General features: G+C 42.5%; 2 protein-coding genes across 2 annotated transcripts in view; one reads left to right on the top strand and one right to left on the bottom strand.

Moving 5' to 3' along the window:
- The window catches only part of LOC135513383 (dedicator of cytokinesis protein 1-like), a 1066221-nt gene that overhangs the window by 475293 nt on the left and 575239 nt on the right, over positions 1 to 15689 (bottom strand).
- The window catches only part of LOC135511833 (dedicator of cytokinesis protein 1-like), a 513132-nt gene that overhangs the window by 25548 nt on the left and 471895 nt on the right, over positions 1 to 15689 (top strand). Inside the window, exons 5-8 of the mRNA XM_064933315.1 lie at positions 271 to 368; positions 4005 to 4094; positions 6434 to 6534; positions 7645 to 7773. Of these exons, the coding sequence (XP_064789387.1) occupies positions 271 to 368; positions 4005 to 4094; positions 6434 to 6534; positions 7645 to 7773 (418 nt within the window). The remainder of the gene's footprint in view (positions 1 to 270; positions 369 to 4004; positions 4095 to 6433; positions 6535 to 7644; positions 7774 to 15689) is intronic.

Here is a 15689-nt window from a genome sequence, read left to right as displayed (position 1 = left end):
GTAACATCTGTCTGTCCTCTCTTCCGTTTGTCTCGTATAGTGGATCTGTTGTAGTAACATCTGTCTGTCCTCTCTTCCGTTTGTCTCGTATAGTGGATCTGTTGTAGTAACATCTGTCTGTCCTCTCTTCCGTTTGTCTCGTATAGTGGACCTGCTGGGCCTGTTGTAGTAACATCTGTCTGTCCTCTCTTCCGTTTGTCTCGTATAGTGGATCTGCTGGGCCTGTTGTAGTAACATCTGTCTGTCCTCTCTTCCGTTTGTCTCGTATAGTGGATCTGCTGGGCCTGCTGAAGTGGCGCTCCAACACCAGCCTCCTACAGCAGAACCTCCGACAGCTGATGAAGGTCGAGGGAGGAGAGGTCGTCAAGGTGAGAGGTCAAAGTCATTAGGTAACACAATATGACCCATTAGGAGTTTTTTAATTTTTAATTCTTTAACATTTGTATTCTTTAACCAGTTCGGCCCATTTGAGGTCAACTGACCAAGAAAGCAGCTTGGAACCCTGAGTTCTATAGGAAGGGTTTGTATTCTCCTGTATAGAGGTTCCATTTTAGTATCTCGCCCTTGATCAGTGTTGACAAGGCTCACTGTTGTACCTTGACACTCTTCCTCCCTGTAAATTCACATTTTTGGAATAAACTATACTATCAGTTTAATGACGGCTGTCTCAGGAAACATATCCCCTTCATGGTTGTGTGGTCTGGGGTTTCCGCTCACCAACCAAGAATTCACAAAATTGGGACAAACATCAAATTGAGAATTTGAATCCAGAATTCTGCAACAACAAAAAAAAACTCCATATTGTTAGGTTCTAAATTTTATTTATTTTTTATTTTATTTCACCTTTATTTAACCAGGTAGGCAAGTTGAGAACAAGTTCTCATTTACAATTGCGACCTGGCCAAGATAAAGCAAAGCAGTTCGACACATACAACGACACAGAGTTACAAGGGAGGTAAAGGCAAAAAAAGGCCATGGTGGCAAAGTAAATACAATATAGCAAGTAAAACACTGGAATGGTAGATGGAAGAATGTGCAAAGTAGAAATAAAAATAATGGGGTGCAAAGGAGCAAAATAAATAAATAAATAAATAAACAAGAGGAAGAACTACCGGACAAATATGAAACGCTCAAACCAAGTTTATTCACCCAACGGGACGCCTGAACAGACAGACATGTTCTCAACAGCACCAGTATATAGACCCCACTTAAGGTGAGGTGTCCTCCTTTTCTCTAAACATTACGTCTTTGTTGCGATGGGGACGTGCTCTTTCTGCTGCCCCGTCGATGGGGACGTGCTCTTTCTGCTGCCCCGTCGATGGGGACGTGCTCTTTCTGCTGCCCCGTCACTGTGGATGGGGACGTGCTCTTTCTGCTGTCTCGTCACTGTGGATGTGGACGTGCTCTTTCTGCTGCCCCGTCGATGTGGATGTGGGCGTGCTCTTTCTGCTGCCCGTCACTGTGGACGGGGACGTGCTCTTTCTGCTGCCCCGTCACTGTGGATGGGGACGTGCTCTTTCTGCTGTCCCGTCACTGTGGATGGGGACGTGCTCTTTCTGCTGCCCGTCACTGTGGACGGGGACGTGCTCTTTCTGCTGCCCCGTCACTGTGGATGGGGACGTGCTCTTTCTGCTGTCCCGTCACTGTGGATGGGGACGTGCTCTTTCTGCTGTCCCGTCACTGTGGATGGGGACGTGCTCTTTCTGCTGCCCCGTCACTGTGGATGGGGACGTGCTCTTTCTGCTGTCCTCTGTAGTCTACGATCAGCTCCTTTGTGTTGTTGACGTTGAGGGAGGGGTTATTGTCCCGGCACCACTCTGCCAGGGCCCTCACCATCATCCCAGTAGGATGTCTCGTCAGTGTTGGTAATCAGGCTTAACACTGTTGTCGTCAGCAAACTTTATAGATTTTATGCCTTTCATGGGTGAACACAGGAAGGGGCTGAGCACCCACCCCTGTGGGCCTCCCCTTGTTCAGGATCAGCGTGGCAGAGGTATTGTTGCCTACCTTCACCTCTTGGGGTCGGCCCGTCAGGAAGTCCAGCACCCAGTTCCACAGGACTGAGTTCAGATCCAGGGCCCGAGCTTAATGATGAGCTTTTGCGATTGAAGTGGGTCCTGGGTGTCAGGTAAGATGGAGGTGATATTGTCCTTAACTAGCCTCTCAAAGCACTTCATGATAATAGAAGTGAGTTCTTGGATTTGTCCGTAAAACACTCCAGCCAGCTAGTCTGCTCTGGGGACTCGTGTGCTGCGAGGGCCCGTGACGGTAGCTAGATGTGGTTTTCCTGGAAGCGAGGCATCGGTGTCTGCGATGTGGTTGGATTTGCCATTTTACATAATCAGTGATTGTCTGGAGTCCCTGCCACATATGTCTCGTGTCTGAGCCGTTGAATTGCAACGCCACTTTGTCCCTGTACTGTCGTTTAGCCTCTGTGATTGCCTTACGGAGCCTAATGGAGGTCATAGCTGGTCTGTTTGTACACGTCCATGTTCCTAGTCACCATGTCATGGTTAAATTTGCACTTTAAGTTTTTGCACAAATGGTTTGGATAATTTGTAATCGTCACAGTGGTAACAACATCCTCCATGCCGGTAGCCTAGTGGTTAGAGCATGATCAAGCATAGCTTCTGATTGGTCAGACCAACGTTGAACAGTCCTCACCATGGGTTCTACCTGCTCAAGTCTCTGCGTATAGGTGGGGAGGAGCAGAATGGAGGCGTGATCTGATTTGCAGAAGGGACGACGGGTGGTAATGATCCAGAGTCTGTGATGCGCGTGTAGCACAGAGGATGTGTTTAGAATTTTGTTGACGTTTTCCCAAGATTTCCTTTTATTAAAGGCCCCCAGCTACAATACATTTGATGTCAGCAGATTCCAGTTTGCACATAGGCAGTAATGATAACCGAAGGAAAATTCTCTTGGGAGGTAATGTTGTCGGCATTTGATGGTGAGGTGTTCCATATCGGGAGAACAAAAAGGACTTCCTGTACGCTACCAAAATCACAACATGAGTTGTTTCTTCCTGTCCTCTCGATGGACGGAGAACCCCGCTGGCTGAATGGAGGGGGACAATACATCCAGAAGAGAGCCATGATTCCGTTAAACAGAGTATGTTTACAGTCCTCTTGATACATCCAGAAGAGAGCCATGATTCCGTTAGAGTATGTTTACAGTCCTCTCGATACAGCCAGAAGAGAGCCATGATTCCGTTAAACAGAGTATGTTTACAGTCCTCTCGATACATCCAGAAGAGAGCCATGATTCCGTTAGAGTATGTTTACAGTCCTCTCGATACATCCAGAAGAGAGCCATGATTCCATTAAACAGAGAATGTTTACAGTCCTCTCGATACATCCAGAAGAGAGCCATGATTCCGTTAATCAGAGTATGTTTACAGTCCTCTCGATACATCCAGAAGAGAGCCATGATTCCGTTAAACAGAGTATGTTTACAGTCCTCTCGATACATCCAGAAGAGAGCCATGATTCCGTTAATCAGAGTATGTTTACAGTCCTCTCGATACATCCAGAAGAGAGCCATGATTCCGTTAAACAGAGTATGTTACAGTCCTCTCGATACATCCAGAAGACAGCCATGATTCCGTTAAACAGAGTATGTTACAGTCCTCTCGATACATCCAGAAGACAGCCATGATTCCGTTAAACAGAGTATGTTACAGTCCCTGATGTCTCTCTGGAAGGTGATCCTCGCCCTGAGCTCGTATACTTTATTGTCCAGGGACTGAGTAATATGGCAAGTCATATCCTCGGAAGCAGTGAATAATATGCACACCACCCGAGTCTGACTAGGGGAATGAATGAATAGACAGACAATGAGAATGAATGTTTATGCATTTTTTTTTCAATGACTTGTGCTTCTCAAATGGCAACCTATTGACCATATAGTGTACTGCTTTTGGCATAAGGGAATAAGGGTGCTGTTTGAGACGTGGGCTTATATCCTCTCTCTGTTGTAACACGTTGTGTTTCTTGTCGTTGTAGTTTCTGCAGGACACCCTTGACGCCCTGTTTAACATTATGATGGAGAACTCAGACAGTGACACGTTTGACACCCTGGTGTTTGATTCCTTGGTAAGTACAGGTTGTTTATAAAACACACACATTAAATATTTGATTGTGTTCTGTTTCGTGTGTTAGGATATTATACTGCTATGCCAGACTGTGGCGGTGTGACCGTATCATACAGCTATGACTCATACACATTACTAATGTATGCGTGTGTTGTCAAAAGAGAAAGTTGACATAGATTCACAGTGTCCCGTGTGGACAAACAGAATACAGAAAAGTTGTCCCAGATCGTCTCTCTGCCTCTGGTCTGCCTCAGGCATTGTGTGGTTTTGAAAGTAAATACACACCTTACCACCATTAAGGAATGTTAGCTATGTGCCAGAGACAAGACAGATCCCGGGTTAGTGACAACCAGAGTACAGGGAGGCCTACCTGTTGGGATGCCTACCTGTTGGGATGCCTACCTGTTGGGATGCCTACCTGTTGGGATGCTTAACTTTTGGGAGGCATACCTGTTGGGACCTGTTGGGAGGCCTACCTGTTGGGACCTGTTGCGATGCCTACCTGTTGGGACCTGTTGGGATGCCAACCTATTGGGACCGCTACCTGTTGGGACTTCTACCTGTTGGGACCTGTTGGGACGCCTACCTGTTGGGGCCTGCCTGTTGGGACGCCTACCTGTTGGGGCCTGCCTGTTGGGACGCCTACCTGTTGGGAGGCCTACCTGTTGGGACCTGTTGGGAGGCCTACCTGTTGGGACCTGTTGGGGGGCCTGCCTGTTGGGACGCCTACCTGTTGGGGCCTACCTGTTGGGACCTGTTGGGAGGCCTACCTGTTGGGACCTGTTGGGAGGCCTACCTGTTGGGACCTGTTGGGGGGCCTGCCTGTTGGGACGCCTACCTGTTGGGAGGCCTACCTGTTGGGACCTGTTGGGAGGCCTACCTGTTGGGACCTGTTGGGGGGCCTGCCTGTTGGGACGCCTACCTGTTGGGAGGCCTACCTGTTGGGACCTGTTGGGGGGCCTACCTGTTGGGACCTGTTGGGGGGCCTACCTGTTGGGACCTGTTGGGGGGCCTACCTGTTGGGGGGCCTACCTGTTGGGAGGCCTACCTGTTGGGACCTGTTGGGGGGCCTACCTGTTGGGAGGCCTACCTGTTGGGACCTGTTGGGGGGCCTACCTGTTGGGAGGCCTACCTGTTGGGACCTGTTGGGGGGCCTACCTGTTGGGACCCCTACCTTTTGGGACCTGTTGGGACGCCTACATGTTGGGAGGCCTACTTGTTGGGACATCTACCTGTTGGGACGTCTACCTGTTGGGAGGCCTACTTGTTGGGACGTCTATCTGTTGGGACGTCTACCTGTTGGGACGTCTACCTGTTCGGGGGCGGATGCCTACCTTTTGGGACCTGTTGGGACTCCTACCTTTTGGAAGGCCTACCTGTTGGGACCTGTTGGGACGCCTACCTGTTGGGACGCCTACCTGTTGGGACGCCTACCTGTTGGGACCCCTACCTGTTCGGGGGCGGCGCCTACCTGTCTTCTCAGAATGCATTTAACTACAGCACTATATTGCAGACTAATAACACATTATATAGTTATGTATAATGTGCGTATAATGTGTATGTAACTTATAAACAGTGCTTTATAACACATTGTAACACTAATTAAATACTTTATGACATAGGTAAAATGTGTTTTTTAATTGATGCTCATTTGCAGTAGTAAGTCTAATAGATAACGTCCCACTTAATGATTAAAGTATTTGAACCATCAGACCGTAGTCTATACCACAGATGAGGGATATCACAGGGTGGATCGTTAGTTGGATATTACACACACACACACACACACACACACACACACACACACACACACACACACCGTGCATGAGATCCTACAGCCCATGCATTTTCCTGCCAGACACAGTCTGAATTACAACATCTCTCTCTAAAGCTGAACGAAGTCGTCGACCAAATATCTCTACATTAATAGAACTTTTTCTCCTACTATATAATATTAAATCATCATCCAGTGTCTTTTTTTGTAGCTATTTCATTGATTTGAACTTCTGACGCACCTTTAGTGTACAAAGCCTGTATCAGCAACTGTTATGTGATGTGGTTTTGTCATGGTCTACTTTGACTAGGTAATTACCAGTCGTCGACTCTTATCCAGAGAGAAACTACAGAGAGAAAGGACGTCTTAGATTATCGGGGGGAAAAAGAATAGAATAGAGAGAAAATTGGCTTTTCATTATTTCCAATCTCATTTCATTTCCCCTCTCATCTCCTTTTTTTGTCCATTTTCAATGAAGACAGAAAACGTCTAGGTTTTGCCTCCCGACTCTTGTGGCCGTACGGTTTGTGTTTGTAATGACTGTGTTTCTGTTTTGATTCTGGCAGGTATTCATAATTGGACTCATTGCAGACAGAAAGTTTCAGCACTTTAACCCTGTCCTTGAAACCTACATAAGGAAGCATTTCAGTGCTACTCTGGCGTACACGTGAGTACAGCTTATTGCTGCTGGAGAAATATACTGGGTGGACAAATCATTAGGAACACCTGCTCTTTCCGTGACATAGACTGACCAGGTGAATCCAGGTGAAAGCTATGATCCCTTATTGATGTCACTTGTTAAATCCACTTCAGTGTTGATGAAGAGGAGGAGACGGGTTAAAGAAGGTTTTCTTAAGCCTTGAGACAATTGAGACATGGATTGTGTACGTGTGCCATTCAGAGGGTGACTGGGCAAGACATGAGATTTCGGTGCCTTTGGACGGGGTTAGTGGGTGGCCAGGCGGACCTGGAATTGCATCGCTGCAGGGTCTTTCCACACTCAACAGTTTCCTGTGATTATCAAGAACGGTCCACCACCCAAAGGCCGTCCATCCAACTGTGGGATGCGTTGGAGTCGCCGTGGGCCAGCGTCCTTGTAGAACGCTTTTAAACACATGTTAAAGTCCATTCTCTGACGAATTGTGGCTGTTCTGAGGGCAAAAGGTGTGTGTGTGTGTGTGATTGGTTCTTTTTCCTGGGAACTTGGCGTGGATGATGTTTTCATCATGCTGCTTCTTCTTCCTGTTGGAGCATAACCCTGTACCAAGGCCATGTGCATAACGAGGGACTCCATCGGCATGCCAACAGCTGTTAATAAATGCTGTGCGCGTTCAATGTGAACGAATACAACTGAACACAACGTAGGAGCGTCTCGGCGAGGTGGATTCGTAACGGGTTTCCAGAATGGATGATCAACTGCTTGAATTTGGATTTCACCAGGATGCGGACCTCGGTCCTGAACTACTATGATGCAGAGAAGTTACATGTACAGCTATATGAACAGTACGGTCTGTGTAGTGTATAAATACAACAATTACACACATCTAAACGTTAAAGAATTAAATATATAAATATTAGGGATGAGCAATGTCGGAATGGCATTGACTAAAATACAGTAGAAGCTGACCAATGTTTTGAAGAGCTATGTAGAGAATGCACAGAAGGTGACAGAACAGCTATATATGTTTATGTATAATATGTAATGTGTGTGTGTGTGTGTGTGTGTGTGTGTGTGTGTGTGTGTGTGTGTGTGTGTGTGTGTGTGTGTGTTCTTCAGGAAGCTGACCAAGGTTCTGAAGAACTATGTGGAGAATGCAGAGAAGCTGACGGAACAGCTGCTGAAGGCCATGAAAGCCTTGGAGTACATATTCAAGTTTATAGTGCGTTCCAGGGTCCTCTTCAACCAGTAAGTGTATACACCCCTACACCCCTACACCCCCCCCCCTACACCCCCCCCCCTACACACCCCCCCACTTTTTTAAATTTCTTTTATTTCACCTTTATTTAACCAGGTAGGCTAGTTGAGAACAAGTTCTCATTTACAACTGCGACCTGGCCAAGATAAAGCATAGCAGTGTGAACAGACAACACAGAGTTACACATGGAGTAAACTGGCGACGAATATGTAGTGAGGGCCAGCCGACTAGAGCATACAAGTTGCAGTGGTGGGTGGTATAAGGTGCTTTAGTGACAAAACGGATGGCACTGTGATAAACTGCATCCAGTTTGCTGAGTAGAGTGTTGGAGGCAATTTTGTAGATGACATCGTCGAAGTCGAGGATCGGTAGGATAGTCCGTTTAACTAGGGTAAGTTTGGCGGCGTGAGTGAAGGAGGCCCTACACACCCCTACACACCCCCACACCCCCCTACACACCCCTAAACACCCCCACACCCCCCTACACTCCCCTACACACCCCTATACCCCCCCACACCCCTACACCCCCCCCTACATACACCCCCCCACACCCCTATACCCCCCTACACCCCCCTACACCACACTATACCCCCTACACCCCCATACCCCCCTACACCCCCCTACACACTCCTACACCCCCTACACACCCCTACACCCCCTATACCCCTTACATACCCCTACACACCCCTACACACTCCTACACCCCCTATACCCCCCGAATACCCCCTACACACTCCTACACACCCCTACACCCCTATACCCCCTTACATACCCCTACACACCCCTACACACTCCTACACCCCCCTATACCCCCGAATACCCCCCTAAACACTCCTACACACCCCTACACCCCTATACCCCCCTACACCCCCCTACACCACACTATACCCCCTACACCCCCATACCCCCCTACACCCCCCTACACACTCCTACACCCCCTACACACCCCTACACCCCCTATACCCCCTTACATACCCCTACACCCCCTACACACCCCTTAGTGTTGATCAGTCCCGTCTGTATCCGTTTGAATGTAAACGTTGACCGTAGACTTTAGTGTTGATCAGTCCCGTCTGTATCCGTTTGAATGTAAACGTTGACAGTAGACTTTAGTGTTGATCAGTCCCCTCTGTATCCGTTTGAATGTAAACGTTGACAGTAGACTTTAGTGTTGATCAGTCCCGTCTGTATCCGTTTGAATGTAAACGTTGACAGTAGACTTTAGTGTTGATCAGTCCCGTCTGTATCCGTTTGAATGTAAACGTTGACCGTAGGAAGTACATGCTATGTAATATACTACAGAGCCTTCACAATGTATTCAAACCCCTTGACTTATTCCACCTTTTTGTTGTGTTACAGCCTGAATTTAAAATGGATTTAATAGATCATTTTTCTCTCTCCCATCTACACACAATACCCCATAATGACACATTTTTGTGCAAATGTTTTGAAAATGAAGTACAGAAATATCTAATTTTCGTAAGTATCCATACTCCTGAGTTATAATCTCTGCCAACAGTGATTCCAACTGTGAGTCTTTCTGGGTAAATCTCTAAGAGCTTTGCAGACCTGGATTGTACAATATTTGCACACTCTTCTTTTTTAAATTCTTCAAACTCTGTCAAGTTTGGTTGCTGATCATTGCTAGACAGCCATTTTCAAGTCTTGACATGGATTTTCAAGCCGATTTCAGTCGAAACTTAAACTTGGCCCCTCAGGAACATTCAATGTCATATTGGAAAGCAACTCCAGTGTCGATTTGACCTTGTGTTTTGAGGTTATTGCCCTGCTTTAAGGTGAATTAATCTCCCAGTGTCCTTTGGAAAGCAGACTGAACCAGGTTTAGCCTGTGCTTACCTCTGTTTTGTTTATTTTTATGCTAAAGATCTCTCTAGTCCTTGCCCGATGACAAGCATACCCATAACATGATGCAGCCAATACCACCATGCTTGAAAATATTTAGTGTGGATTTGCCCAAAACATAACTCTTTTGTATTCAGATGATAAAGTTCATTTCTTTGCCCAAGGTTTTGCAGTTTTACTTTAGTGCCGTATTGCAAACGGGATGAATGTTTGGAATATTTTATTATGTACTACAGGCTTCCTTCTTTTCATTCTGTCTTTTAGGTTATTATTGTGGAGTAACTGCAATGTTGTTGATCCATCCTCAGTTTTCTCCTATCACAGCCATTAAACTCTGTTACTGTAACAAGTCACAATTAGCCTCATGGTTAAATCCCTGAGTGGTTTCCTTCCTCTCCTGCAACTGAGTTAGGAAGGACGCCTGTATCTTTGTAGTGACTGGGTGTATTGATGCACCATCCAAAGTGTCATTAATAACTTCACCGCTCAAAAGGATATTCAATGTCTCCTTTTAATTTGTTTTTCCCATCTACCAATCGGTGCTCTTCTTTGCGAGGCATTGGGAAAAAACCTCCCTGGTCTTTGTGGTTGAATCTGTGTTTGAAATTCACTGCTTGACTGAGGGACATTACAGATAATTGTATGTGTTGGGGGAGTCATTAAAAATGTTATTGCACCCAGAGTCCATGCAACTGATTATGTTACTTGTTAAGCACATTTTTTTACTCCTGAACTTATTTCAGCTCGTCATAACAAAGGGGTTGAATAATTATCTACTTGTTATTATATCTAAAAACATAATTCCCTTTTTACCATGAATGGGGTGTTGTGTGTAGGACCGTGACACAACATCTCCATTGACTTCATGAACACATTGAGGCTGTAATACAACACAATGTGGAAAAGGTGAAGTAACGTGGATACTTTCTGGAGGCCGTAAATCAGGCTGATTATGTCGCCGTGCTATAACTAACTATAACTATAACTACCGCCATACAGTAACTATAACTAACTATAACTATAACTACTGCCATACAGTAACTATAGCTAACTATAACTACCGCCATACAGTAACTACCGCCATACAGTAACTATAGCTAACTATAACTATAACCATACAGTAACTATAACTAACTATAACTATAACTACCGCCATACAGTAACTATAACTAACTATAACTATAACTACCGCCATACAGTAACTATAGCTAACTATAACTATAACCATACAGTAACTATAACTAACTATAACTATAACCATACAGTAACTATAACTAACTATAACTATAACTACCGCCATACAGCAACTACCACCATACAGTAATTATAACTAACTATAACTAACTATAACTATAACTACCGCCATACAATAACTACCACCATACAGTAACTATAGCTAACTATAACTAACTATAACTATAGCTACCGCCATACAGTAACTATAACTACCGCCATACAGTAACTATAACTACCGCCATACAGTAACTATAACTACCACCATACAGTAACTATAACTACCTCCATACAGTAACTATAACTACCTCCATACAGTAACTATAACTACCGCCATACAGTAACTATAACTACCTCCATACAGTAACTATAACTACCGCCATACAGTAACTATAACTACCTCCATACAGTAACTATAACTACCTCCATACAGTATCTATAGCTACCGCCATACAGTAACTATAACTACCGCCATACAGTAACTATAACTACCTCCATACAGTAACTATAACTAACTATAACTATAACCATACAGTAACTATAACTAACTATAACTACCACCATACAGTAACTATAACTAACTATAACTATAACCATACAGTAACTATAACTAACTATAACTATAACTACCGCCATACAGCAACTACCACCATACAGTAACTATAACTAACTATAACTAACTATAACTATAACTACCGCCATACAATAACTACCACCATACAGTAACTATAGCTAACTATAACTAACTATAACTATAGCTACCGCCATACAGTAACTATAACTACCGCCATACAGTAACTATAACTACCGCCATACAGTAACTATAACTACCGCCATACAGTAACTATAACTACCTCCATACAGTAACTATAACTACCTCCATACAGTAACTATAACTACCGCCATACAGTAACTATAACTACCTCCATACAGTAACTATAACTACCGCCATACAGTAACTATAACTACCTCCATACAGTAACTATAACTAACTATAACTATAACCATACAGTAACTATAACTAACTATAACTACCACCATACAGTAACTATAACTAACTATAACTATAACCATACAGTAACTATAACTAACTATAACTATAACTACCGCCATACAGCAACTACCACCATACAGTAACTATAACTAACTATAACTAACTATAACTATAACTACCGCCATACAGTAACTATAACTACTGCCATACAGTAACTATAACTACCACCATACAGTAACTATAACTAACTATAACTATAACCATACAGTAACTATAACTAACTATAACTAACTATAACTAACTATAACTATAACTACCACCATACAGTAACTATAGCTAACTATAACTAACTATAACTATAGCTACCGCCATACAGTAACTATAACTACTGCCATACAGTAACTATAACTACCACCATACAGTAACTATAACTATCGCCATACAGTAACTATAACTACCACCATACAGTAACTATAACTACCTCCATACAGTAACTATAACTACCTCCATACAGTAACTATAACTACCTCCATACAGTAACTATAACTACCGCCATACAGTATCTATAACTACCTCCATACAGTAACTATAACTACCTCCATACAGTATCTATAACTACCGCCATACAGTAACTATAACTACCTCCATACAGTATCTATAACTACCTCCATACAGTATCTATAACTACCTCCATACAGTATCTATAGCTACCGCCATACAGTAACTATAGCTACCGCCATACAGTAACTATAACTACCGCCATACAGTAACTATAACTACCGCCATACAGTAACTATAACTACCTCCATACAGTAACTATAACTAACTATAACTATAACTACCTCCATACAGTAACTATAGCTACCTCCATACAGTAACTATAACTACCGCCATACAGTAACTATAACTACCTCCATACAGTAACTATAACTACCTCCATACAGTAACTATAACTACCGCCATACAGTATCTATAACTACCTCCATACAGTAACTATAACTACCTCCATACAGTATCTATAACTACCGCCATACAGTAACTATAACTACCTCCATACAGTATCTATAACTACCTCCATACAGTATCTATAACTACCTCCATACAGTATCTATAACTACCTCCATACAGTATCTATAGCTACCGCCATACAGTAACTATAGCTACCGCCATACAGTAACTATAACTACCGCCATACAGTAACTATAACTACCGCCATACAATAACTACCACCATACAGTAACTATAGCTAACTATAACTAACTATAACTATAGCTACCGCCATACAGTAACTATAACTACTGCCATACAGTAACTATAACTACCACCATACAGTAACTATAACTATCGCCATACAGTAACTATAACTACCACCATACAGTAACTATAACTACCTCCATACAGTAACTATAACTACCTCCATACAGTAACTATAACTACCTCCATACAGTAACTATAACTACCGCCATACAGTATCTATAACTACCTCCATACAGTAACTATAACTACCTCCATACAGTATCTATAACTACCGCCATACAGTAACTATAACTACCTCCATACAGTATCTATAACTACCTCCATACAGTATCTATAACTACCTCCATACAGTATCTATAGCTACCGCCATACAGTAACTATAGCTACCGCCATACAGTAACTATAACTACCGCCATACAGTAACTATAACTACCGCCATACAGTAACTATAACTACCTCCATACAGTAACTATAACTAACTATAACTATAACTACCTCCATACAGTAACTATAGCTACCTCCATACAGTAACTATAACTACCGCCATACAGTAACTATAACTACCTCCATACAGTAACTATAACTACCTCCATACAGTAACTATAACTACCGCCATACAGTATCTATAACTACCTCCATACAGTAACTATAACTACCTCCATACAGTATCTATAACTACCGCCATACAGTAACTATAACTACCTCCATACAGTATCTATAACTACCTCCATACAGTATCTATAACTACCTCCATACAGTATCTATAACTACCTCCATACAGTATCTATAGCTACCGCCATACAGTAACTATAGCTACCGCCATACAGTAACTATAACTACCGCCATACAGTAACTATAACTACCGCCATACAATAACTACCACCATACAGTAACTATAGCTAACTATAACTAACTATAACTATAGCTACCGCCATACAGTAACTATAACTACCGCCATACAGTAACTATAACTACCGCCATACAGTAACTATAACTACCACCATACAGTAACTATAACTACCACCATACAGTAACTATAACTACCTCCATACAGTAACTATAACTACCTCCATACAGTAACTATAACTACCGCCATACAGTAACTATAACTACCGCCATACAGTAACTATAACTACCGCCATACAGTAACTATAACTACCTCCATACAGTAACTATAACTACCTCCATACAGTATCTATAGCTACCGCCATACAGTAACTATAACTACCGCCATACAGTTACTATAACTACCTCCATACAGTAACTATAACTAACTATAACTATAACTAACTATAACTACCACCATACAGTAACTATAACTAACTATAACTATAACCATACAGTAACTATAACTAACTATAACTATAACTACCGCCATACAGCAACTACCACCATACAGTAACTATAACTATAACTACCGCCATACAATAACTACCACCATACAGTAACTATAGCTAACTATAACTAACTATAACTATAGCTACCGCCATACAGTAACTATAACTACCGCCATACAGTAACTATAACTACCACCATACAGTAACTATAACTACCTCCATACAGTAACTATAACTACCTCCATACAGTAACTATAACTACCTCCATACAGTAACTATAACTACCTCCATACAGTAACTATAACTACCGCCATACAGTAACTATAACTACCTCCATACAGTAACTATAACTACCGCCATACAGTAACTATAACTACCTCCATACAGTAACTATAACTAACTATAACTACCACCATACAGTAACTATAACTAACTATAACTATAACCATACAGTAACTATAACTAACTATAACTATAACTACCGCCATACAGCAACTACCACCATACAGTAACTATAACTAACTATAACTAACTATAACTATAACTACCGCCATACAGTAACTATAACTACTGCCATACAGTAACTATAACTACCACCATACAGTAACTATAACTAACTATAACTATAACCATACAGTAACTATAACTAACTATAACTAACTATAACTATAACTACCACCATACAGTAACTATAGCTAACTATAACTAACTATAACTATAGCTACCGCCATACAGTAACTATAACTACTGCCATACAGTAACTATAACTACCACCATACAGTAACTATAACTACCGCCATACAGTAACTATAACTATCGCCATACAGTAACTATAACTACCACCATACAGTAACTATAACTACCTCCATACAGTAACTATAACTACCTCCATACAGTAACTATAACTACCTCCATACAGTAACTATAACTACCGCCATACAGTATCTATAACTACCTCCATACAGTAACTATAACTACCTCCATACAGTATCTATAACTACCGCCATACAGTAACTATAACTACCTCCATACAGTATCTATAACTACCTCCATACAGTATCTATAACTACCTCCATACAGTATCTATAGCTACCGCCATACAGTAACTATAGCTACCGCCATACAGTAACTATAACTACCGCCATACAGTAACTATAACTACCGCCATACAGTAACTATAACTACCTCCATACAGTAACTATAACTAACTATAACTATAACT

The sequence above is a fragment of the Oncorhynchus masou genome, chromosome 24 (assembly GCF_036934945.1).
Source record: "Oncorhynchus masou masou isolate Uvic2021 chromosome 24, UVic_Omas_1.1, whole genome shotgun sequence".
Classification (NCBI taxonomy): domain Eukaryota; kingdom Metazoa; phylum Chordata; class Actinopteri; order Salmoniformes; family Salmonidae; genus Oncorhynchus; species Oncorhynchus masou.
The sequence above is the reverse complement of the archived record's forward strand: the minus strand, read 5'-3'. Positions and strand labels throughout refer to the sequence as shown.